Source organism: Rhinoderma darwinii, chromosome 11 (assembly GCF_050947455.1).
Source record: "Rhinoderma darwinii isolate aRhiDar2 chromosome 11, aRhiDar2.hap1, whole genome shotgun sequence".
Lineage (NCBI taxonomy): Eukaryota > Metazoa > Chordata > Amphibia > Anura > Rhinodermatidae > Rhinoderma > Rhinoderma darwinii.
The window spans coordinates 15,523,499-15,546,753 of NC_134697.1; the positions used below are offsets into that span (position 1 = coordinate 15,523,499).

General features: G+C 44.4%; 1 protein-coding gene across 1 annotated transcript in view; it reads right to left on the reverse strand.

Moving 5' to 3' along the window:
* RRP12 (ribosomal RNA processing 12 homolog) overlaps positions 1–23,255 on the reverse strand; it is a 52,408-nt gene that overhangs the window by 10,226 nt on the left and 18,927 nt on the right. The window contains exons 17-29 of the mRNA XM_075843043.1: positions 22,111–22,273; positions 20,228–20,382; positions 20,036–20,097; positions 18,237–18,330; positions 17,149–17,307; positions 15,744–15,824; positions 14,942–15,047; positions 13,885–13,992; positions 13,310–13,467; positions 8,980–9,071; positions 4,457–4,615; positions 2,906–3,069; positions 967–1,074 (exon numbers count right to left, since the gene is read on the reverse strand). Of these exons, the coding sequence (XP_075699158.1) occupies positions 967–1,074; positions 2,906–3,069; positions 4,457–4,615; positions 8,980–9,071; positions 13,310–13,467; positions 13,885–13,992; positions 14,942–15,047; positions 15,744–15,824; positions 17,149–17,307; positions 18,237–18,330; positions 20,036–20,097; positions 20,228–20,382; positions 22,111–22,273 (1,609 nt within the window). The remainder of the gene's footprint in view (positions 1–966; positions 1,075–2,905; positions 3,070–4,456; positions 4,616–8,979; positions 9,072–13,309; positions 13,468–13,884; positions 13,993–14,941; positions 15,048–15,743; positions 15,825–17,148; positions 17,308–18,236; positions 18,331–20,035; positions 20,098–20,227; positions 20,383–22,110; positions 22,274–23,255) is intronic.

Here is a 23,255-nt window from a genome sequence, read left to right on the forward strand (position 1 = left end):
CTATCTGGGTTAGTGTATGTGCATTTAAAGGGGTTTTCCCCATGAGGGACATTTATGACATATCCAAAGGACATGTCATAAATGTCAGATAGATGCAGGTCCCACCTCTGGGTCCTGCACCAATCTCCAGGAACGGGGCCCCCTAAACCCTGTTCAGCCGCTCTGTGTTGTGGCTGAATGAGGTGAATTCCGACCATACAAAAGGTTACATGGACGGGAGTTACGTAAAGAGCTACGCTATTTCCGCAAGTCCCATAGAACTGAATGGCAGTGACGGAAAAAGCGTAGCTCGCATACTACGCTGCTTCCGTAGCCGCCATTCACTACTATGGGAGTTATGGAAACGGCGTCGCTCAGCGTGTCATGCTGTTTTCGTAACTCCCGACCATATAATCAGGAAGCGGCCGGAAGTCAGACAAAGCTAGAACGAGGTTTAGGGGGCTCCGTTCTAGAGATTGGTCCGGGTCCCAGAGGTGTGTCTGGTTTTTATTAGTGCAATGTTAAAGTATCAACACCCATTTATATGTACCAGCTAGAGTTTCCCATTGTAATAATTCCATACGGAGTCCTTCAGACTTCCTAATGCCTTTTTTCAAGCACAAAAAAAATATGTTTGGGGTGTTGCCTAGTAACAGAAGTTACAGTCAGCGGGTGACTACAATCCTCATACTGCTGTAGTAACCAACACATATTCGCTATACGGCAGAAGCGCCACCAATAAATCCAACCTAAGATTCCTCCTGGGCACAAGGGAAGTAGATTTTATATTCAATACAGGATCCCCCTCCCCCTTTAATCACGATTTCTTCAGTTCTAAAAACACTCTAGAAATATTTACATACAGATTTAATGCTCCTTTAGGACCTCATTATACAAACTTATTGACTCTTGGCGGTAAAAGGTTAGTCTAGCCCAGAGACGTATCCCCTCCTATATGTATCCAGGTAATACAAGTACAGCACGTACCTTTTGGCTTCTCCTCTTCAGCCTCTTCGTCCTTGATAACGAGCCGGCCATCTGCAGTGACTTTGAAATCGTCCCTTTTCTTGTTGCTCTTGAGACCGGGTTTTGTGGCTGTGACGGGAAGACAAAAGTTTCATATTTACATAGTTCGTACGGTTGAAAAAAAAAAAAAAGGGAACGTCCATCAAGTTCAACCAAGTTTCACATCCGTTAGAATAATTGTGGATGTGCTGCACATGGACGCGCGTCACACAACGAGTAATGAGAGATTGATCATCATAATCCAAAAAGTATTGGTAATTCGTCCTATGTTGGTTTCTTTGCTTTCTATTAAACATTTTATGAATTTTTAATCCGAGGAAGAGTTTTTAGAGAATTAAAGTTGCGTCACTTTTTGTCATCTTTACTCACATGTATTAGATATCCTCTAAACTTTTTACTAGAGTTTTGTCATCATTCGAAACAGTCGACACCTCCCTAACAGTTTAGCTGTACCCCTGCATTATAGGAGCTCAGCTAGTTTTTTCCCTACATCAGATGACTGTATAGTGCCTGGTGTAAAGTGAACACTTTCCAGAATGCAAAAACTTTAGAGCAAGCTCAGTGCAGACATTGAGTTCCCAAGCAATGCTGGGAGATTTCATACTGCAGAGCAGCATTCACAATTCTGCAGGCTTCAGAGCTAGTACAGTATAAGTATTGTATGTACACGGTGACTCCTCCAGCAGAATAGTGAGTGCAGCTCTGGAGTATAATACAGGATGTAACTCAGGATTAGTACAGGATAAGTAATGTAATGTATGTACACAGTGACTCCACCAGCAGAATAGTGAGTGCAGCTCTGGAGTATAATACAGGATGTAACTCAGGATCAGTACAGGATAAGTAATGTATGTACACAATGACTCCACCAGCAGAATAGTGAGTGCAGCTCTGGAGTATAATACAGGATGTAACTCAGGATCAGTACAGGATAAGTAATGTATGTACACAGTGACTCCAACAGCAGAATAGTGAGTGCAGCTCTGGAATATAATACAGGATGTAACTCAGGATCAGTACAGGATAAGTAATGTAATGTATGTACATAGTGACTCCACCAGCAGAATAGTGAGTGCAGTTCTGGAGTATAATACAGGATGTAACTCAGGATCAGTACAGGATAAGTAATGTAATGTATGTACATAGTGACTCCACCAGCAGAATAGTGAGTGCAGTTCTGGAGTATAATACAGGATGTAACTCAGGATCAGTACAGGATAAGTAACGTAATGTATATACACAGACTCCAACAGCAGAATAGTGAGTGCAGCTCTGGAGTAGAATACAGGTCCTAACTTTAGATCAGTACAACATAAGTAACGTATTTACACCTTTTTCACGACATAATATCCATTTGGAAATTGATATTTATATGGGGGAAATACACTTCAATGTTTGTTTACTTTATTTGAACAATTTCCCACTAAGATCTTATTACACAGGCTTTTAGGTGGCGTACATCCCACTACAGATCAAATTTTCAAATTGGCATCTAACTTATAGCTTTATCGGATGTACACTATAAATTTATCCTATTGTGGAAATATTACAGGGAGACCCTCCAGCAGTCTACTGTACTGCGGCCATGGTGCTGGAGGATCTCTAATGAAGTAAATGACATAAGAGCAAAAAGCAAAATCTGCAATCTTACAAGAAACTGGAGGTACATTTAAAAAACATAAAAAAAATAGGAAAAAAACAAAAACCACAAAACATGCAACGCTTACTGCGTAATCACATGTATATAAATACCAACATTACCGCATCAACTCTACAAATGATACAAAGGCAAACCTGACCTATAATGAGTATAGAATGCAGCGGTGACATAATTGTATCTCCTGTATTGTTCTACCAAGTTGATAACCGCTTACAAGTTATTTTATACTAGATAACCCACCTAGTACACGCTGAGCAGCATTTGGATCAAGGAAATTGAGTGGCTCATCTCCTTCTCCTTCCTTGAGCCAGGCCTGACCCTTCTGCCTGCCTTGTTTCTTCTGCTGCTTTGTCGGCTTCTCATCCTCCTCTTCCTCATCTGTATCTGCCAAGAGGTCTTCTATGCTAAAAAAAAAAATTATGGAAGAAAACCGCAGTTCTTATGTGCAACTCACATTTTTAGTAAAATCTAAAACCAAATAAAACACGGACTGTGAATGTCCACCCTTGAACACCATTTTTTTCTGTAATCTAAATAGGTTGATGTGCAGATTTATTTCTTCATATGGACATCCAGGAAACTAGCGCAGGCGCAGTGTGATATATTGCAGGATGGAGTGACGTGTCTGGTAACATATTCCGCTCTTGGAAAATACCACTATCAGAACAAGAAAGCGTGGCATCTGAACCACCGAAAATAGCAGAGTCGGTCCCCATGATTTTGATGGCAAGAACGCTGCGGTAAGCTGCTCAAAGAGACAGAACTAAAGGCTCAAAACTGAACCCAGAACATCAGTGTGAACATGGCCTACGCTGGTGGGGGCCCTTGTGTTTGTACCCGCCAGATTCCTGAATACTTGAAATAAAGGAGGCTATGAACTGGAGAGGTTTGGGTGCCCCAGAGTGCTTTGGTCTATGGTTTTTAGCAGTTAGTATGGGTTCTAGACAACTAGTCCCCAAAGAAGTAATCTTAGGATATGTTTATATGGCTGATGAAATGATTTTAGGTGGAGTTCCGCATTAAGGGTAATTTACAGCAAATACAATGTTTATTTCAACCCAAATTTTGTCTTGGATGGAATTAAAAGGGGTTTTCCACCTTCTGACAACTGACGACCTATCCACCGGATAGGTCATCAGTTCATGATCTGTGGGGTCCGTCACCAAGGTCCCGCACAGAGCAGCTGGTCCGGTGCCTACGTGAACCGGACGTCCATGCTGGAAGCAGTTGACTCCGGCCACGGAATAGCGGCCGAGCTGCAGTATTCAAGTGAATAGGAGCAGAGCTGCAGTTCTTCTTCCGGCTCCTTACATTGCATTATGTGCCATAATATCCGGTGCACGCAGGCCACCGGAGAAGCTTATCGGTGCGGGGCCCGGGTGTCGGACCCGCACCGATGATATACTGATGACCTATCCGGTGGATAGGTCATCAGTTGTCAGAAGGTGGACAACCTGTTTAATACTTTTGCATACGAAATCAAATTTGTGTTGTGAAATTAAACAAAGTGTCAGTCCAGTTACACTCTCCCATTGGGTGTGGATAGACGCTCTTATACGCTGGGCCGTGTGAGTACCGTGGCAACCGTACGAGGCCCCGGAAAGTATCAACAGTACCGCCAAGCCAGCAGGAGCGACTCTTCATGCCCAATGTTACTTCGCGGGCAGGGGGAGTATCAATGGACTGACACATTAAAGCTCGATTTAACTCTTCTGTCAGCAGACAGAAAGCATTGGTGGAAATTTCTGGCTCATTACTAGTGTTTATTGCTCATTAACCCTTGATTCTTACCCATCTCCCTTGTGCTTCGTACCCGGACTATCATCATCATCTCCCTCGGACGCTGCCTGTTTTAGTGCTTTTTGTTTCTTGTTTTTAGCCTCAGCCTTCCGGATGTTGACAAGGACCTTGTGATAATCCACTGGGAGCATATCCTTCACTAGTTCAAATCTGAAAGTAAAGAATGAAATGGTTACTGCACACAAGAAATGGCTAGAAAAAGCGTGGACAATTCTTGGCATACGGAGCGCTTTCAAAATATCAGAGATTGCTTTACCTATTGGGGGCTCCCCTAGGCCCGGAAATCCCCAGCCAGAGCGCTACCTCTGCTCTGGTTAGGGACTTCGTAGTTGCAAGCCACAGACATCACTGTTCATATAGGAGCCCGCTAGCAATGCTCTGGCCGGGACTCCATTGTTAAAAGCTCCTGGCATCACTGTCCATAAATGGACAGGGACGTCAGGGGCTTACCCTAGGCCAGGAAACGCTACTTCTTGCTCTTCCCAGGGAAGCTGGCCTGAGGGAAATTCCACAAGAATACGATTAACGTATACCAGTGACGGATGCCATTCAGTAGCATCTGTCACACACAGGCTCCCATGTTAAGAAGACATGTAACCACACGGTATACGTTTTTTAGTGGGATTTTTAAGGATGGATAGCGTAGTTTATGAAGTTATTCCATCCTGCAAACAAAAATAAAATAAGGTATACTAACGTATACCAGTTTGGAACCTTATGGGCACGTTTATCATGTATGTTGGGAACTTTTCCAACGTACACGATAGACATAGGGCACAAAGAGGACTTGTCAGCTCTCCTGTGTGGTGTAATATATAAGATCTGTCAGCTCTCCTGTGTGGTGTAGTATAGAGGAGCTGTCAGCTCTCCTGTGTGGTGTAATATATAAGATCTGTCAGCTCTCCTGTGTGGTGTAGTATAGAGGAGCTGTCAGCTCTCTCCTGTGTGGTGTAGTATAGAGGATCTGTCAGCTCTCCTGTGTGGTGTAGTATAGAGGATCGGTCAGTTCTCCTGGTGGTGTACTATAGAGGATCTGTCAGCTCTCCTGTGTGGTGTAGTATAGAGGATCTGTCAGCTCTCCTGTGTGGTGTATAATATAGGAGCTGTCAGTTCTCCTGGTGGTGTACTATAGAGGATCTGTCAGCTCTCCTGTGTGGTGTAGTATAGAGGATCTGTCAGCTCTCCTGTGTGGTGTATAATATAGGAGCTGTCAGTTCTCCTGTGTGCTGTAGTATAGAGGAGCTGTCAGCTCTCCTGTGTGGTGTAGTATAGAGGATCTGTCAGCTCTCCTGTGTGGTGTAGTATAGAGGACCTGTCAGCTCTCCTGTGTGGTGTAGTATAGAGGACCTGTCAGCTCTCCTGTGTGGTGTAGTATAGAGGATCTGTCAGCTCTCCTGTGTGGTGTAGTATAGAGGATCTGTCAGTTCTCCTGTGTGATGTAGTATAGAGGAGCGGTCAGCTCTCCTGTGTGGTGTAGTATAGAGGAGCTGTCAGCTCTCCTGTGTGGTGTAGTATAGAGGATCTGTCAGTTCTCCTGTGTGGTGTAGTATAGAGGACCTGTCAGCTCTCCTGTGTGGTGTAGTATAGAGGATCTGTCAGCTCTCCTGTGTGGTGTAGTATAGAGGATCTGTCAGCTCTCCTGTGTGGTGTAGTATAGAGGAGCCGTCAGTTCTCCTGTGTGGTGTAGTATAGAGGAGCCGTCACCTCTCCTGTGTGGTGTACTATAGAGGAGCCGTCAGCTCTCCTGTGTGGTGTAGTATAGAGGAGCCGTCAGCTCTCCTGTGTGGTGTAGTATAGAGGAGCCGTCAGCTCTCCTGTGTGTAGTATAGAGGAGCCGTCAGCTCTCCTGTGTGGTGTAGTATAGAGGAGCCATCAGCTCTCCTGTGTGGTGTAGTATAGAGGATCCGTCAGCTCTCCTGTGTGGTGTAGTATAGAGGATCCGTCAGCTCTCCTGTGTGGTGTAGTATAGAGGATCTGTCAGCTCTCCTGTGTGGTGTAGAATAGAGGAGCTGTCGGCTCTCCTGTGTGGTGTAGTATAGAGGATCTGTCAGTTCTCCTGTGTGGTGTAGTATAGAGGATCTGTTAGTTCTCCTGTGTGGTGTAGTATAGAGGATCTGTTAGTTCTCCTGTGTGGTGTAGTATAGAGGACCTGTCAGCTCTCCTGTGTGGTGTAGTATAGAGGAGCCGTCAGCTCTCCTGTGTGGTGTAGTATAGAGGACCTGTCAGCTCTCCTGTGTGGTGTAGTATAGAGGATCTGTCAGCTCTCCTGTGTGGTGTAGTATAGAGGATCTGTCAGTTCTCCAGTGTGATGTAGTATAGAGAAGCTGTCAGATCTCCTTTGTGGTGTAGTATAGAGGAGCGGTCAGCTCTCCTGTGTGGTGTAGTATAGAGGAGCTGTCAGCTCTCCTGTGTGGTGTAGTATAGAGGAGCCGTCAGTTCTCCTGTGTGGTGTAGTATAGAGGAGCCGTCACCTCTCCTGTGTGGTGTACTATAGAGGAGCCGTCAGCTCTCCTGTGTGGTGTAGTATAGAGGAGCCGTCAGCTCTCCTGTGTGGTGTAGTATAGAGGAGCCGTCAGCTCTCCTGTGTGGTGTAGTATAGAGGAGCCGTCAGCTCTCCTGTGTGGTGTAGTATAGAGGAGCCGTCAGCTCTCCTGTGTGGTGTAGTATAGAGGATCTGTCAGCTCTCCTGTGTGGTGTAGTATAGAGGATCTGTCAGCTCTCCTGTGTGGTGTAGTATAGAGGATCTGTCAGCTCTCCTGTGTGGTGTGGTGTAGAATAGAGGAGCTGTCGGCTCTCCTGTGTGGTGTAGTATAGAGGATCTGTCAGTTCTCCTGTGTGGTGTAGTATAGAGGATCTGTTAGTTCTCCTGTGTGGTGTAGTATAGAGGACCTGTCAGCTCTCCTGTGTGGTGTAGTATAGAGGAGCCGTCAGCTCTCCTGTGTGGTGTAGTATAGAGGAGCTGTCAGCTCTCCTGTGTGGTGTAGTATAGAGGATCTGTCAGTTCTCCTGTGTGGTGTAGTATAGAGGATCTGTCAGTTCTCCTGTGTGGTGTAGTATAGAGGATCTGTCAGCTCTCCTGTGTGGTGTAGTATAGAGGAGCTGTTCTCCTGTGTGGTGTAGTATAGAGGAGCTGTCAGCTCTCCTGTGTGGTTTAGTATAGAGGAGCTGTCAGTTCTCCTGTGTGGTATAGTATAGAGGATCTGTCAGCTCTCCTGTGCGGTGTAGTATAGAGGATCGGTCAGCTCTCCTGTGCGGTGTAGTATAGAGGATCTGTCAGTTCTCCTGTGTGGTGTAGTATAGAGGAGCTGTCAGCTCTCCTGTGTGGTGTAGTATAGAGGAGCTGTCAGCTCTCCTGTGTGGTGTAGTATAGAGGAGCTGTCAGCTCTCCTGTGTGGTGTAGTATAGAGGAGCTGTCAGCTCCCCTGTGTGGTGTAGTAGAGAGGATCTGTCAGTTCTCCTGTGTGGTGTAGCATAGAGGATCTGTCAGCTCTCCTGTGTGTAGTATAGAGGATCAGTCATCTCTCCTGTGTGGTGTGGTGTAGTAGAGAGGATCTGTCAGCTCTCCTGTGTGGTGTAGTAGAGAGGATCTGTCAGCTCTCCTGTGTGGTGTAGTAGAGGATCTGTCAGTTCTCCTATGTGGTGTAGTATAGAGGTTCTGTCAGCTCTCCTGTGTGGTGTAGTATAGAGGATCTGTTAGTTCTCCTCTGTGGTGTAGTATAGAGGATCTGTTAGTTCTCCTGTGTGGTGTAGTATAGAGGAGCTGTCAGCTCTCCTGTGTGGTGTAGTATAGAGGAGCTGTCAGCTCTCCTGTGTGGTGTAGTATAGAGGAGCTGTCAGCTCTCCTGTGTGGTGTACTATAGAGGAGCTGTCAGTTCTCCTGTGTGGTGTACTATAGAGGAGCTGTCAGTTCTCCTGTGTGGTATAGTATAGAGGAGCTGTTAGTTCTCCTGTGTGGTATAGTATAGAGGAGCTGTTAGTTCTCCTGTGTGGTGGAGTATAGAGGATCGGTCAGCTCTCCTGTGTGGTGTAGTATAGAGGAGCTGTCAGCTCTCCTGTGTGGTGTAGTATAGAGGAACTGTCGGCTCTCCTGTGTGGTGTAGTATAGAGGCGCTGTCGGCTCTCCTGTGTGGTGTAGTATAGAGGAGCTGTCAGTTCTCCTGTGTGGTGTAGTATAGAGGATCTGTCAGTTCTCCTGTGTGGTATAGTATAGAGGAGCTGTCAGCTCTCCTGTGTGGTGGAGTATAGAGGATCCGTTAGCTCTCCTGTGTGGTGGAGTAGAGAGGATCTGTCAGCTCTCCTGTGTGATGGGGTAGAGAGGAGGTGTCAGTTCAACAGACCAACAGTGTAATGGTGGAGAATTTTCTTTCCCTACCATGGCTGTGGTTCTATTATCTGATCGCTCTTGCTCATAAAAGGTAGGTATTTTTAGTATAGAAGTATAACCCTTTAACAGCAAATATCCAACAAGCCGCCTTTTTTTTACCATACACATCTGCCTCATACTATCAGCTTACCCAAACTTGCGGATTAACTTTGTGAAGATGTTCTTTAGTTTCGCACGAAAATGGCGCCTCACGTCCTTGTTTATATTGCCGATTGCTTCTATCTACAGATTTATCAGGAGACAAAAAAAATTCATTATAAACAAGAAATAAACATTCACTGGGAGAAAATTTGGGGAGGGGAGTCAAAGAGAAATCCGGTTTAACATACCTATTTCAGGCATAGTTATTAACCTGGTATTGATTAACCATTAACCGCCAAGCATATATGTAACAAGTCAACACTTTAAACGCTTACCACTGCTAGAATATGGGCACTAGAGCTTAGATCACAAAGCCTGAAGTGTTAGCTTTCAAATGATACCATGCTCAATATTTTGAGTACAATATTCAGGGCGCAGAACTAGCTTGAAGTCGAGGAGCAAGAGGAAAAATGATACTTCCTGGTTCTGTGTCTCTGTAAGGGAGGGGAGGAGGAGCTGCAAGTGAGAGCAGGAAGAAAGATCACAGCCTGTTACTGTAATCTTTTTCCCTTTTCCATTGACCAGAGGGGGAGATACAGAAATTGTCCTTTATGTTATCACCCCTAACACTAATGAGAAAACATATGTGCTCTCCGTCATATTAATGTTTTTTTTTCTTCTTCCTAGTATAGAAGTGAGAAGATAAGCAGTTACACATCCAATTACCCTACGCACCTGATTAGGCCATTAGTCAACTGGGATCTCAGAGATTTTTGGTTTATTCAGTTCTGATGACTACGTGGAGATATGTGCATGAAGACCTAGACATTAGTGACATGTATGAACTCCGCACATATTGTACTTTTATTTTTTTTAGAGGTGTTTGGCGCATCTCAGGCTCTTCTTGTGTCAGACCTTTAGCTACAATCGTGAATTATTATGCATTTTTACAAAACATTCGGCTTCGATACAAAATTGCATGAAGGCGGCCATAAATTGTAAAGATCTGGGTGGCACATTCACAATGCTCCAGGTGTCTATAAGTAAGGGTTTTATTTGGGTTTGCTAAAAGTATGAAAATTGGCCAGCAGCATAAGGGTTAAACCGTAAAACCAAAACAACTTATTTTACCTATTAAAAATACACCTACAACATATAAAATAAATTGAGGGTCATCTCCTTTCAGCAGTTCTGAGGACTAACTTCCCCTGGACTCCTACCCAGTGACGTACAAAGAGCAGAGGGCCCCATAGATAATCCAACACGGCCCCCTCTTTCTGGTGCTTATTCACACCACAACCCCCTTTGGGCAGGAGTACACCGCACTTGTTGTCGCCCCCAGCCAATTCTTTGAAGAATATTTTGATCATGTAGTATTTAACCCCTTAGTGACCAGCCCATTTTAGGCCTTAATGACCAAGCTATTTTCATTTTTCTATAGTCGCATTCAAAGAGCTATAACGTTTTTATTTTTTCGTCTACATAGCTGTATGAGGACTTGTTTTTTGCGGGATTAGTTGTGCTTTTTAATAGCACAATTTTTGGGTACATATAATTTTTATATTAAGTTTTATTAACCTTTTTGGGGGGGATTATAAAAAAAAACTGAAATTCCGCCATTGTTCTATGCGTTTTTAAATTGACGCCGTTCACTATGCGACGTAAATAACATGTTACCTTTTATTCTATGGGTCGGTACGATTACGGCGATACCACATATGTGGAGGTTTTTTATGTTTTACGACTTTTGCACAATAAAAACACTTTTGAACTCAAATTATTTGTTTTTGCATCGTCGCTTTCCAAGAGCCGTAGTTTTTTTATTTTTCCATCAATGTAGTGATTTTTTGGGCTTGTTTTCTGCGGGACAAGACGTAGTTTTGAATGGTACTGTTTTGGGGTGCATGGGACTTATTGATTCATTTTTATTATGACTTTTTTGGGGGGCAATGGAAAAAAATTTCAATTCCGCCATTGTTTTTTGCGTTTTTTTTTTTACGGTGTTCACTTTGCGGTTTAAATGACATATTAACTTTATTAATGGAGTCATTACGGTCACGGCGATATCACATATGTGTACTTTTTTTTTTTTTTTTTTACACTTTTACTAAATAAAACCACTTTTTATGGAAAAAAATGCTTTTTATTTATTTTTTACTGTACTTTTTATTAACAATCTTTATTTCACTTTGATGACTTATTTTATTAGTCCCACTAGGGGACTTTACTGTGCGATGTTCCGATCGCTGCTATAATGCTCTGGTATACTTCGTATACCAGAGCATTATTGCCTGTCAGTGTAAATCTGACAGGCAATCTGTTAGGACGTGCCTCCGGCGCGTCCTAACAGGAATATGTCCAGGGCAGACCTGGGGGCTTTTATCAAGCCCCCGGCTGCCATGACACCCCATCGGAGACCCGCGATTGCATTCGCGGGCCGCCGATAGGTGACAGAGGGAGCGCACTCCCTTTGTAAACAAAGTTAAATGCCGCGGTCGCTATTGACCGCGGCATTTAACGGGTTAAACGGCCGCGATTGAAGTAAACTTCGATCGCGGGCGTTGGAGCAGGAGCTCAGCTGTCATCAGACAGCAGAGCCCCGGCTCCTGCCTGCACGGGAGACCCGTGCAGGACTTAGACTAGGCTGATGTGAAAAGGCGTCAGCCTAGCCTAAAGCCCATTAGTGACTCACGTGAAAAGGCGTATTGGTAATCACTAAGGGGTTAAGTGTACGATCAGTGAAAGTATACAAAACCTCTACGCAATATCCATAGTATTATTGAGGCCCGGGGCAGAAACGTTCAGCTGTGTGGATGACATATTCTTGACAGCAGTGTTTAATAGGCTGAAGATGACATTTAAAGGAAAAGTCCCAAGTGTGAAACAAAAATAAAATCGCAATTCCAGAAGTGAGGAGATGAAAGATTCTTGCCCCTGACGATGTGCTCGAGGAAAATCCCTAAGGGGACACTGAACATTGGAATAAATGAGAAAAAGACCAATTAGCTCCTGATGCCGCGGGCTACGAGATGATCACATTGCTAGTATTGTATGTGGCTATTTTATTAAAGCATTATATTACAAATGAAAGATTATTCTGCCCAGAATCAAAATAATCAGAACAAACTCTGCAGAGATTGAGCCAGCAGGGAATGAAGCCCTGCAGCACTGTGAATGCAGCTCTGGACTAGATTACAGGCTGTAACTGAGGATCAAGGTTTTTTTTTAGTTCATGTAGACGGAGTGTAAACTTTGGAATTGTGTTGTATTTTACGTCAACCTTTTAACTTAAAAGGAACAGGTCATCAGCTTTCAAAAGGATTTACCAACAGTTCACAGCATTTTCCTCATTAAAGGGGTTTTCCAGCCAGTAAAAATTGATGGCCTGTCCTCAGAATAGCAGATGGGTCGGGGTCCAACTCCCGGGACCCCTGCCGGTCAGCTGTTTTGAAGGGGGTGCAGCACTCGTATGAGCGCTGCTTCCCCTTCATTTCTACTTGCTCACTGAGATTCACTTCAATGGGAGAAAGGGCTACAATACCTGTGAATCGACGCAAAATGCTTGTCAAATATTCACAGTGAGCAAGTAGAAATGAAGGGAAGCAGCGCTCGTACGAGTGCTGCACCCCCTTCAAAGCAGCTGACCGGCGGGAGCCTCGGGAGTCGGGCCCCGACCCATGAGCTTTTAATAAGGCTAGCTGGAAAACCCCTTGAAAGCCTCATACATTGAATGTAGACGGGGACCGGCAATGCGCAGAAGGGAATTGAAGCCGCTGTCCACAAGTCTTCAATGCGCAAGTGCCGTTTCCCTGCAGCACCGCGCACGCACAAGTTTTGGCGTAAAGTGTGGATGAAGCGGGACATACCAAATCAAGGAATCGGTGGGTTATTGCTGAAAATACTGCGCTGCACTACTGGGGACAAATAGGCACATACATTTAGAAAGGTCCTTACATGGCCGAGGGTGTGGTGGGACCACATAAGGTGGGGGGGGGGGGGGGTCGGACGACTAATGACAGGTCATCTCAGGTCTAGCAGATGGATATTCCACGTTTAAAGTGTTTTTCCCGGTCTATACAGCAAGATGTACTGTCGACTAGCGACCGCAATAATGAGCAGATCAACCGACGAACACGTGTTTGCTCGTTCATCGGCAAATCATGGACCTGTTTACACAGAGCAATGATCAGCAACGAGTGTTTATAATGAAAGGCCATTTTCCCGATTATTGGCCCGTGTAGAAGGACCTTAAGCAGTACAAGGAAAAGATGTGCTGTCGAGGGCTCAACACGGATTACAAGCCTAAATATGAGAGCCTGCCAGTTTTACAAAGGATGAGCAATTGTAGATACCAAGTGCCGCGCTACAATAAGACGTACCATCATCTGCAGGTGCCTGGTGAGAACTTTCAGGTCCATGATAAAGATAATGACTTTAATGAATCCCAGGGAAGCCTTCACGACCTCCCTGGTCTTAGAACTTAACAAAAGGCAGATGTTCTTCAGCAATTGTTCAATCACTTCCAAATCCATGAGATCTGTTATGGGAAAAGAAGCAGACAATTCAGATACAGACCCAGCGTGCCACGTCTATCACTGTACCCAGTCGTAGGCCCCATGCACACGGTCGTGCCCGTACTCACGGCCCTCGATTGCAGGCACGGACAGCCGCAGAGAGGGAACCCGTGAAAAGCAAAAGAACGGACGTGTCCTATCTTTTGCGGTCCACTTCTATGGCCTGGACACCTTCCTGTGAATATACGGGAAGGCGTCCGTGGTCAATAGAAGTGAATGGGTCCGTAATTGTGAACCACAATTACGGACGATTTTTACAGTCGTGTGCATGGGGTCTTAGGTTGGGAACATGAATAATAAAAATAAAAAAATAAAATAAAAAGGTTATTCTGGGATTAGACAATCCGTCTCCATTCACATGTCCTGGATGCGTTACTTACCTTTGAATTCATATAATAATCTGGTGAGTGTGAGGATGGTGCAGGTGATCATGGTGACGGAGCCAGTCAATCCAGCATAGACGACCGTCAGGTATCGGTCCAGGGCTTCTGTAGGAGAAGAGCAACACCCCAGATATAATCAAACTAACAACTGTGCCGGTGTATAGTAAGGAGGAAATCTCTGCTCATCAATAGTTTAGCCCTTCCCAAATTCACTGTAAAAAGTTTTAAGAAAAACTGCCCGTCATGGTTATTTCATGAAAACGTCAAGTATTTACTAAAACAGACAAGAGCCGAAAAGTCCCTCTTTCCCCCTCCAAAGGGGCCGTGCAGAATTACAAAAACATGACTGCTTTCTTCCACAAATAGCGCCACACCTGTCCACATGCTGCATGTGGTATTACAAGCTTAGTCACAGTCACTACAACTCAGCTGAGCTGCAGCACCAGACAAACCATGAACAGGTGTGGACGTCATGAACATGATGAATTCATGGACGTGTCTCTGGAAGAAAGCATCCATGTTATTCTCATTAAGGGCTGAGACAATTTTGGCCTTAAAGGACCACAGGAATCTTTTTATTTTTGCCTCGCCGCCAGTATAGAAGGTCATCACCGGTGACAGTAACAACGGGGCTGACGACGAGATGACAAAGGGAGGCCCTCTGTCAGCACCAAATGATTAAATGGCCGGGATTTAAGTTTTCTCCGACTTCCGCAATGCTGCGGGAACGGGTTAAGTGTATTGCAGCGCACCTGGCAGGAATTTATGCCAAATTTCATACATAATAATCCGCTGGCTTTAGATACAGCAGACTGATGTTACATGGACTTCCTACAGTTGTACTATGATCCTTCTGAGTCACACATTCCCACAATGATATATCCACTCAATGATCTCTTCCAATTTCTGCCATTAAAATGCAAATTAAACTCCTCGATTACTATATAGTATAATTTGCTATAAAAAACGTAAAGCTTCTGCAGAAGACTCGTGGTCTGAAGATTAGGTTGGGCGATCACACACAAACACATGGATATATGGGGATGTTGCTTACCTGTTTGATCATTGATAAAACGCAGGAAGGCATGGCCCATCTCCGCCAGTAGTGTGTAAGCATTCTTCCTCGCTGCCACTGATGCTTCTTTGGTACAAATCATCACCTTATTAAAGAAAATAAAAAAAAAACAATATGATTTTATATATATATATATATATATATATATATATATATATATATATATATATATATCTCACTTGAGGTGAATAAACCCACCCTGTTTCATCTATGACCCAGTTCTGGGTGTATGTGCAGCGTAGGTTCCCACCCTATAGAGGACGCCTTGTCGTGGCAGGTGGGCTCACACAATTTGATCAATATGAGCGCTAAGAACCTCCCTATTGTAAGTAGATTTAGCAGTAATGCATATTTATTTCTATTTAGTGGCATTAGTGTTCGCAGTGTGCGGTCGCAATTTTCTTGTGTGCATAAAAATTCCCTTTAATCTTTCATTCAATTTAAATCCCCATCTCAACCCCACAGCGGTGGTCACCCCGAGCTTTCTCCAGAATTGTTATTTCATTGGGAACACAAGTAATATACTAGAACAGATATGTCAGATTATTTGAAAGGTTCTTTTTAAGGGGCCTCTTCAAAAAGGCAGGCAAACGAGCCTTTCTATTAAAATGGACGCCTATGGAAAAAAAAAAAATATTTGAAAAGGAGACAAAAACCCTCAATAACAAAGGATAAAAAATTTTTTTATGATGTGGAAAATCCATGTGATTCCCGTTTTAGGACTGTCTGTATAATGAGCTGCTGCCCCTGTAGGGATACATGAAGGTAGGATGACCCTCACCTCTGGGATAATTGACGTCATGAATTCTTCATGGTTGGCGGTCAGCCGCTTCACTATATGTATCAGGCACTTCAGACGCGGCTGCCAAAAAAGGGTAAGAAGAAAGTTCAGTCACATTCCCTGCCGAGTGTTCCCCATTCATAATATTACTCTCCTGTGTATTCTGTATACAGGACAGGGAAATCCACTGGGAACAAAAAGGTTTTCAAGCAGCTGTAGAAATAAGAACGCACATTCTCTTAGCACATTTAAAGAGGATCTGTCACCTCTAAGTCAATAATTATATTCTCCACGAAATAATTCTGGAGCAGCTTTTCTTAGAACTTTACATTGAGCCATTCCTCTGTTATTATTCCTAGAAATTTAGGATTAAATTGACAACTGGGTGACACAAGCTGGGGGCGTGTCCCTACACAGACTGACGCTGTCCAATCAGTGCTGACAGAGTGAGACTGTGTACACCTAGAGATGGTTACACCCAGCTGTCAATTTATTTATAAATTTCTAGGAGGAATAACAGAGGAACGGCACAACGTAGAGTTCTAAGAATAGATGCTCTAGAATTATTTCATGGTGATAAAAAAAGTATGTACTAAAATATATATGTCATTGGGGGGGGGGGGTGATAGGTCCTCTTAAACGCTCACCTACCAACCAAACCATGGTAACATCTGGGCCTCACCTTAATGCCAAAAGAGGGACATGCAGATGTGGTGTAGATAATTTGGTGCGGTATACTGTGAAGTCACACAGTGCCAACCACAAAAGTAGTGCCCCCAATACAAGCCACTATGGCATTGAGCACAACACTTATCTTTGACACTTCTGTCCTAAGAAGGAAATTACAAGAGCGCTCTTGCATCCATAACTTCCTGTTCCTGTGCTGATCGGCACAGCAGAGTGCCTTCCTGGATGAAGCAATCTAAGATAGAGCTACCTTGCCATGTCATGGGACAGCAGAGATGTCCTGCAGAATAAGGGGTGCCAGGGAGACCCGACATGCCTTAACTGGGGGGTGCCCCGCATTTTCAGAAGCACTCTTCTAGATTAAAGAGAGCATAGACTGTACAAATGTAGAAGAGCTGAATTTGTCAAGTGGTGCAGGACTGATGGCCAGATGCAGCAGAGCTGAAAAAGTATTCCTTTTGGTCTGTAATGTTTCTACAGCATAATAACGGAGTTAAGATAATGTAGTAGGTTTACCTGCAGTCCCATGTAAAACCACTAATAACCAATAACTTCCATTCTCTGATCGACTACGTGTAGGCACAAAACAAATTCACCCCCTGACCCGAACGCTGCATATATTTGGCAAAGATAGCGAGAACACTTCCATTGCAATAGCATCCAATATATCAACGTGGACGGACTCACAACCCGCATTACTCCAGGCAGGTTCTCTCACCCTCTTGGCTGGAGAGGAGGCGCTTTTTAGTGAACCCAAAAGAGTTTTCTTCAGCTCCTCCAAGTTTTTATTCACAAAGTCTACACACGGGGGCCTCTCCCCGCCGCAGATCTCCTCCAGGATCCGGTAGGCCTTTTTCTGCACGCTGTGGTTTTTCTCCTGAAGAAAATAAAAGGATCAGAGAATTGTCTATGTCACTTCCAATGAACTTTTGCCATTATTGTTACCATCTTGGATTAGTTCTCCTGCTGACCTGTCAAGAGTATCAGAATGGCAATTGCCGACATCAAGAGGCTCCGGTCACACTGGGGTCATGGCTTGCATCTTTTACCATTTTTGCATTAAAGGGGTTGTCCAGGCTCGGGACGTTTTTTTTATACTGATGACCTTTTCCACAGAATAGGTCATCAGTATAAGATTGGTGGGGCTCACCCGGATCCCATGCTGATCAGCTGCTTTGGGTGCCGGAAACTATGCAGGGGTCGGTGCCGGAATCAGGCGGCTATACAGTGGGTCGGAAGCAGATGGCTCCGACCCATGCATAGTTTCTGGCATTTGGAGGCAGCCAGAACAGCTGATCGGTGCAGGGCGGGGTGTCGGACCTCCACCGATCATATACCGATGACTTATCCTGAGGATAAGTCATCAGTGTAAAAAAAACAGCCCCCAACCTGAACAACCCCTTTAAGGATCAGTTTTGATTGGTAATATGGATCGGTCACAAGCGAAATTCCCTTTTGACCGGATTGCACACAGTCTATCCACCCTCAAAATTTCACTCACTTCATCTGTGCAGATTCCAAGATCCCCGTTGTAGTCTAGTCCTCATTTATAGTCCCAACAACAAAGAAAGAACAGGCTTTCTAGAAGATGGTGGGGGATTCTCAGGATCACCCCCGGCTAGGTAAATTAAACTTTGGGGGGTGAAATAGTTTTGGTTTTTTATTTTCATTTTAAGGCATTAGTCTTATCAGCCTCTGGATGTAATCATGAAAATTTCCATTCGCCGACAGCAATCAGTGATCTTGAAAATGTTATTGCATAACTTTTCCTTAAATTATTATAGTACATGACTCCTCCTCACTTACCTCCAGTAATGGTAGTATCGTGTGATAAACTCCGGTCATTGATGGTTCATCTGCGTGGGGAGCCATTGCTGTAATGAGATCCAGGACAAAGAGCCTGCAAAACCAAAGCACAACACAAAACTTTTCACGAAAAATTATCAACCAAAGTTGGGTCTCGGATCAGTCAGAGGGAGCGGACCTTTTGACAAATCAATGTTTAATTTTGTTTAAAAAAAATTTGTAATACAAGGTGAAGTAATAAAAAAAATAAAAAAAAGTTGTCCTTGAATAATAACAAAAATAAAAATCCAGCCAAATCACAATCTAGAGGAAAACAAATATATTTGCTAGGATTTTTTTCTCCATAAACAGCATCACTTTTTGTGCATTGGACTAGGTCTATACTCATTAACGTGAATCCTGCAATACCAGATTTTGCCATGTACAAAAGTGGCGCTGTGTTAGCGTCTTTCAGCACACTAAAACTATCCTTTAGGCCCCGTGCACACGACCGTAGAATTTGTCCGTAATAGCGGTCCACGATTACAGACCAATTGACTCTATTGACTGCGGACTCCTTCCCGTATTTTTGCGGGAAGGTGTCCGGGCCGTAGAAAGCCTCCGCCAAAGATAGGACACGTCCTATATTTTGCTTTTTAAAGGTCCATGCGCCCATGGGAGCACGGGACAAAAATGCAGGTGGCTGTCCGCTACCGTCGGCGGCGCTTGCAATCACGGGCAGTGATTACAGGCCATATGCACGAGGTCTAAAGTCTCCAAATTAGTCAATGCAAGGAAATCCAAAAACATCAATGAGTTAGGCTGGGTTCACACTACCTATTTTCAGGCGTAAACGAGGCGTATTATGCCTTGTTTTACGTCTGAAAATAGGGCTACAATACGTCGGCAAACATCTGCCCATTCATTTGAATGGGTTTGCCGACGTACTGTGCAGACGACCTGTCATTTACGCGTCGTCGTTTGACAGCTGTCTAAGGACGACGCGTAAAATGACTGCCTCGGCAAAGAAGTGCAGGGCACTTCTATACATTATATGCAGGGCACTTCTATACATTATATGCGGGACACTTCTATACATTATATGCAGGGCACTTCTTTGCCACGTAATTTGAGCTGTTCTTCATTGAACTCAATGAAGCACAGCTCAAGATTTACGAGCATCTCAGACGGCTCGCAAAATGCGAGGAGGAGCATTTACGGCTGAAACGAGGCAGCTGTTTTCTCTTGAAAACAGTCTGTCTTTTCACACGTAAATGACAGCTAGCGTGTGCACATACCCTTAGAGGAGGAAAAGGCCAAAAGGGCAAAACCAACGTGCATGAAGAGTCAAAATCATATGATGTGCGCACGGGTGCGGGGCTCGTTATTTGCAGACATATTTGCACACAAACGTGCTTTTGCGGCCGCAATTCCCCCGAAAATCCACAGGAGAATTGCGACCTCATTCATTTCTATGGACCCATGCACACGACTGTGGTTTCCACGGCTCATAGAAAATAACGGATGTGCACAGCTCGTGATTTACGGGCAGCTCTCGGGTGACTCCACGGCCGGCCGGCCGACCGGAAAATCACGGCCATGCACATGGCTACGGTCGTGTGCATGAGACCTTACGAAGTGTGTGATGTGATTTCTTTGGTCCTTTGGGCATTTTTTTTATTGCGATTCCACTAGGCTAGTGGTATGCAAAAAAATCTAGGATTCAAAAACTTTATAGCTGTATACATGGTTACCTAGAATTAGAGAATATTTACCTTTAAAAAGCAATAAATAAAACTCCTAAAATAAAGATCACTTACTTTTCGGCCTCGGTCTTCTCGGATACCTTCGCACCGGCTTTCGCTAATAAATCGCAGACCAGCTGGAAATTAAGAAAAATAAAATAGACTTAAAGGAGAAAATCTCCCCTCCCCCGCTGCATTACCCATGGTGCAATCTGCATAATGCCGCCAGGTAAAGCAATGAATGAGGCCGCACATATTACCCCTCACCTTCTGGTCTGTTACGGTCAGATAAGCGCGGATGGTTTCCAGCACGGGCAGCTTTTGCGCGGTGCTCTCTCCTGGTGCCGGCACTTTAATGTACACGTTGAACAATATAGGAAGGTAATTCTTGGCTAATCGGCTCACTTCAGCTTTATCGGCCTCTGTCCAAAAATAAAAATGAATATTAATTTAAGCAGCGGGTTGTCACTCCGTTCCGCCTGATGCTTAATCGCCGGGGAAATCTCCTCTGACTAATCCTTATATTCGCCTACGCTCCACATCACCAGTAAGCGGGGAAATGACAATATAAAACAACGACGATCCAGGAATTGTGTGTTGGTCGCATCATGTTTTTGCAAGGCGAGGAGGGCGGTGACGTGCTTGTATCTTTCTACAGCTCGATATTTATTCGGACCCATGTAACTGTAACGGATCAGTCAGCGAGGGCTGCTTTAACCCTGAATGAACATCCTAAAAAGGTTGATGCTAAAGACACGGAGCTTAAAGGGGTATTCAAAACATGGACATATGGCATATCGGCAGGACGGGTCATAAATGTCTGATAGATGCGGCTCCGGAACCCGCACCTATAAATCGAGAACCTTCGCATGGCGAGGCGCATCTAACAGACACTTAGGGTATATCCTGTGGAAATGCCATATGTATCCAAGTTGGGAAAACCCCTTTAATCATCTTTACACACCATTAAAGGGGTTTGCCCATCAGGGACATTTATGACATATCTACAGGATATACCATAAATGTCAGATAGAAGCGGGTGCCACCTCTGGGACCCGCACCCATCTCCAGAACGGGGGCCCCCTAAACCCTGTTCTGCCTTTCTCGTTTCCCTCTGTCTCCCAGCCACTTACCGATTGCATGGTCGAAAATTACGAAAAATCGCGAATACAGAGTAGCTTGCTGAGCTACACAGTGTTTTCATGCTACGCTGTTTCCGTAACTGGGAGTAACGGAAACAGCGCTATTTCTACCATATAATTAGAAAGTGGCCGGGAGGCGAGAAAGGTAAAACGGGGTTTAGGGGGCCCTGTTATAGACAAAGGTGCGGGTCCCAGAGGTGGGACCTGAATATATTGGACATTTATAGCATATCCTGTGGATACGTCATAAATGTCCTCCGTGGGGAAAACCCCTAAAATATATGTAAGACAATGTAATGAGAAGGGGGTCTGTCAACTGGGATCCACACCAAGTGCTGGTATAAGAGGGTGGGAGTGTTCCTCTGACCAATATATCATCCAGTCTAGTTTAGTGACTGCTTGGGTATTACCGTCACACGGACTTCAATGGGAAAGCCTAATGACACACAATAATGGTGATAATAAATATTAAGTCTAAGGTCAAACCTAGCAGAGCTGAAGTTGTCATTTAGGGAGTACCTGTCCCCTCTCCTGAAAAGTTTGGTTTAGGAAACAACAGTATTCGCATGAAATAACAAATCTGGAGAATCTTTTCTTAGAATTGTATTGTGCTGTCCCTCTGTTATTCCTCTTACAAACGTATGAATAAGTTGACAACTGGGTGTTACCAGTTGGGGGTGTGTCCTTACACAGACGGATACTGTCCAATCAGTGCTGACTGAGACTGTAAGGACACGCCCCTTTGATAAGGGGAATGGTACAACCCCCTTGTCAATTTAGGCCTACATTTGTAGGAGGACTAACAGAGGAACGGCACAACAAAGTGTTCTAAAAAGTGACGCTCCAGAATTGTTATTTCTTGGGGAATACAATTATTTGCTAAAACAGACGTGTCAGGAGAGGTGACGGGTCCTCTGTTTGTGGCTGCATTATAATTGGGAGCCAACCTTCAACCTACAGCATCAACGTGACATCGTATCAGACAAACACCCGGCCGGCTTCTTGTACCTGCTTCACATCCTTTGTTAATCAAGGTGCGCAGAGCTTGACAGGCAGTGAGACGGAGGTCCGGCCGATCTAAGATGATCATTCCCATAGTCTTTGCAATGTTCTTGAAGCAGGCAGCAACATCGGTGGGTCTGGTGCAGAAACCGGATAACATTGTCCAGATCTAAAAAATACAGGAGAATGACATCTTACTATTGTAATAGTAAAGCCACAGCTGTAAAACCCCCCTGGTAACCAATCAAATGGCTTTATATAATGCACCCAGTTTTTAGAAGACTAGGATATCACCGCTCAACAACCGCTATAGGAGCAAATCGGGAAAGGATCACATTTGATGATCCTGCATTTAAAAATTTGGCAATTCCCGGGCATATGCAGCAATTCCATAGCGAACCTAGAAAATAAATCACAAGCGGCACCAATTCCAATAATATTAGCGCAAATACACAGCGGGTTCTGTCTGCAGAAACGGACGATTTATTTTTAGTCAAAATATTGCGTATATATACGGCGCACATCGGGGTGGGGGGGGGGGGGGGGAGAGAGTATTGAGCGGGGTCACGGGCTGAGCCCGCGCCTAGGACGAGCCGGACGACTGTTTTACAGCCGACACTTCCGGGTAACGAGCGCGATCCCGCTTGTTTAACCCGTTAAATGCCACTGTCAATAGCGACCATGGCATTTAAATGACTAAAAACAGGGGGGGCGACCCCTGTAACTTTCCAACGCCCTACCCCGGCGAGATTGGGAGGTGCCGTTAGTTGGCATGACAGTCTGATGAAGGCCCCCAGGTCCGCCATCTTTATACTCCTATGAAGCCCTGCCTGAGGCCTTGTCAGAATCACGATGTATTGCAATACATTAGTATTGCAGTATATCGTGCAAGCAATCTAACGATCGCTGGTTCAAGTCCCCAGGGAAAAAAGTCAAAAACTGTAAAATAAAAAAAGAAATAAAAAAAACACAAAAAAAAACCATCCTTTTCCCATTTTCCCTCAAGCGCAATGTAAAAAAATAAAAACATTGACATAATTGGTGTTGACGCGTCCGTAAAAATCGGAACTACTACAATATATCATTATTTAGTCCGCATGGTGAACGCCTTTAAAAATTAAAACTTCATCTCCCACAAAAAATGAAATAAA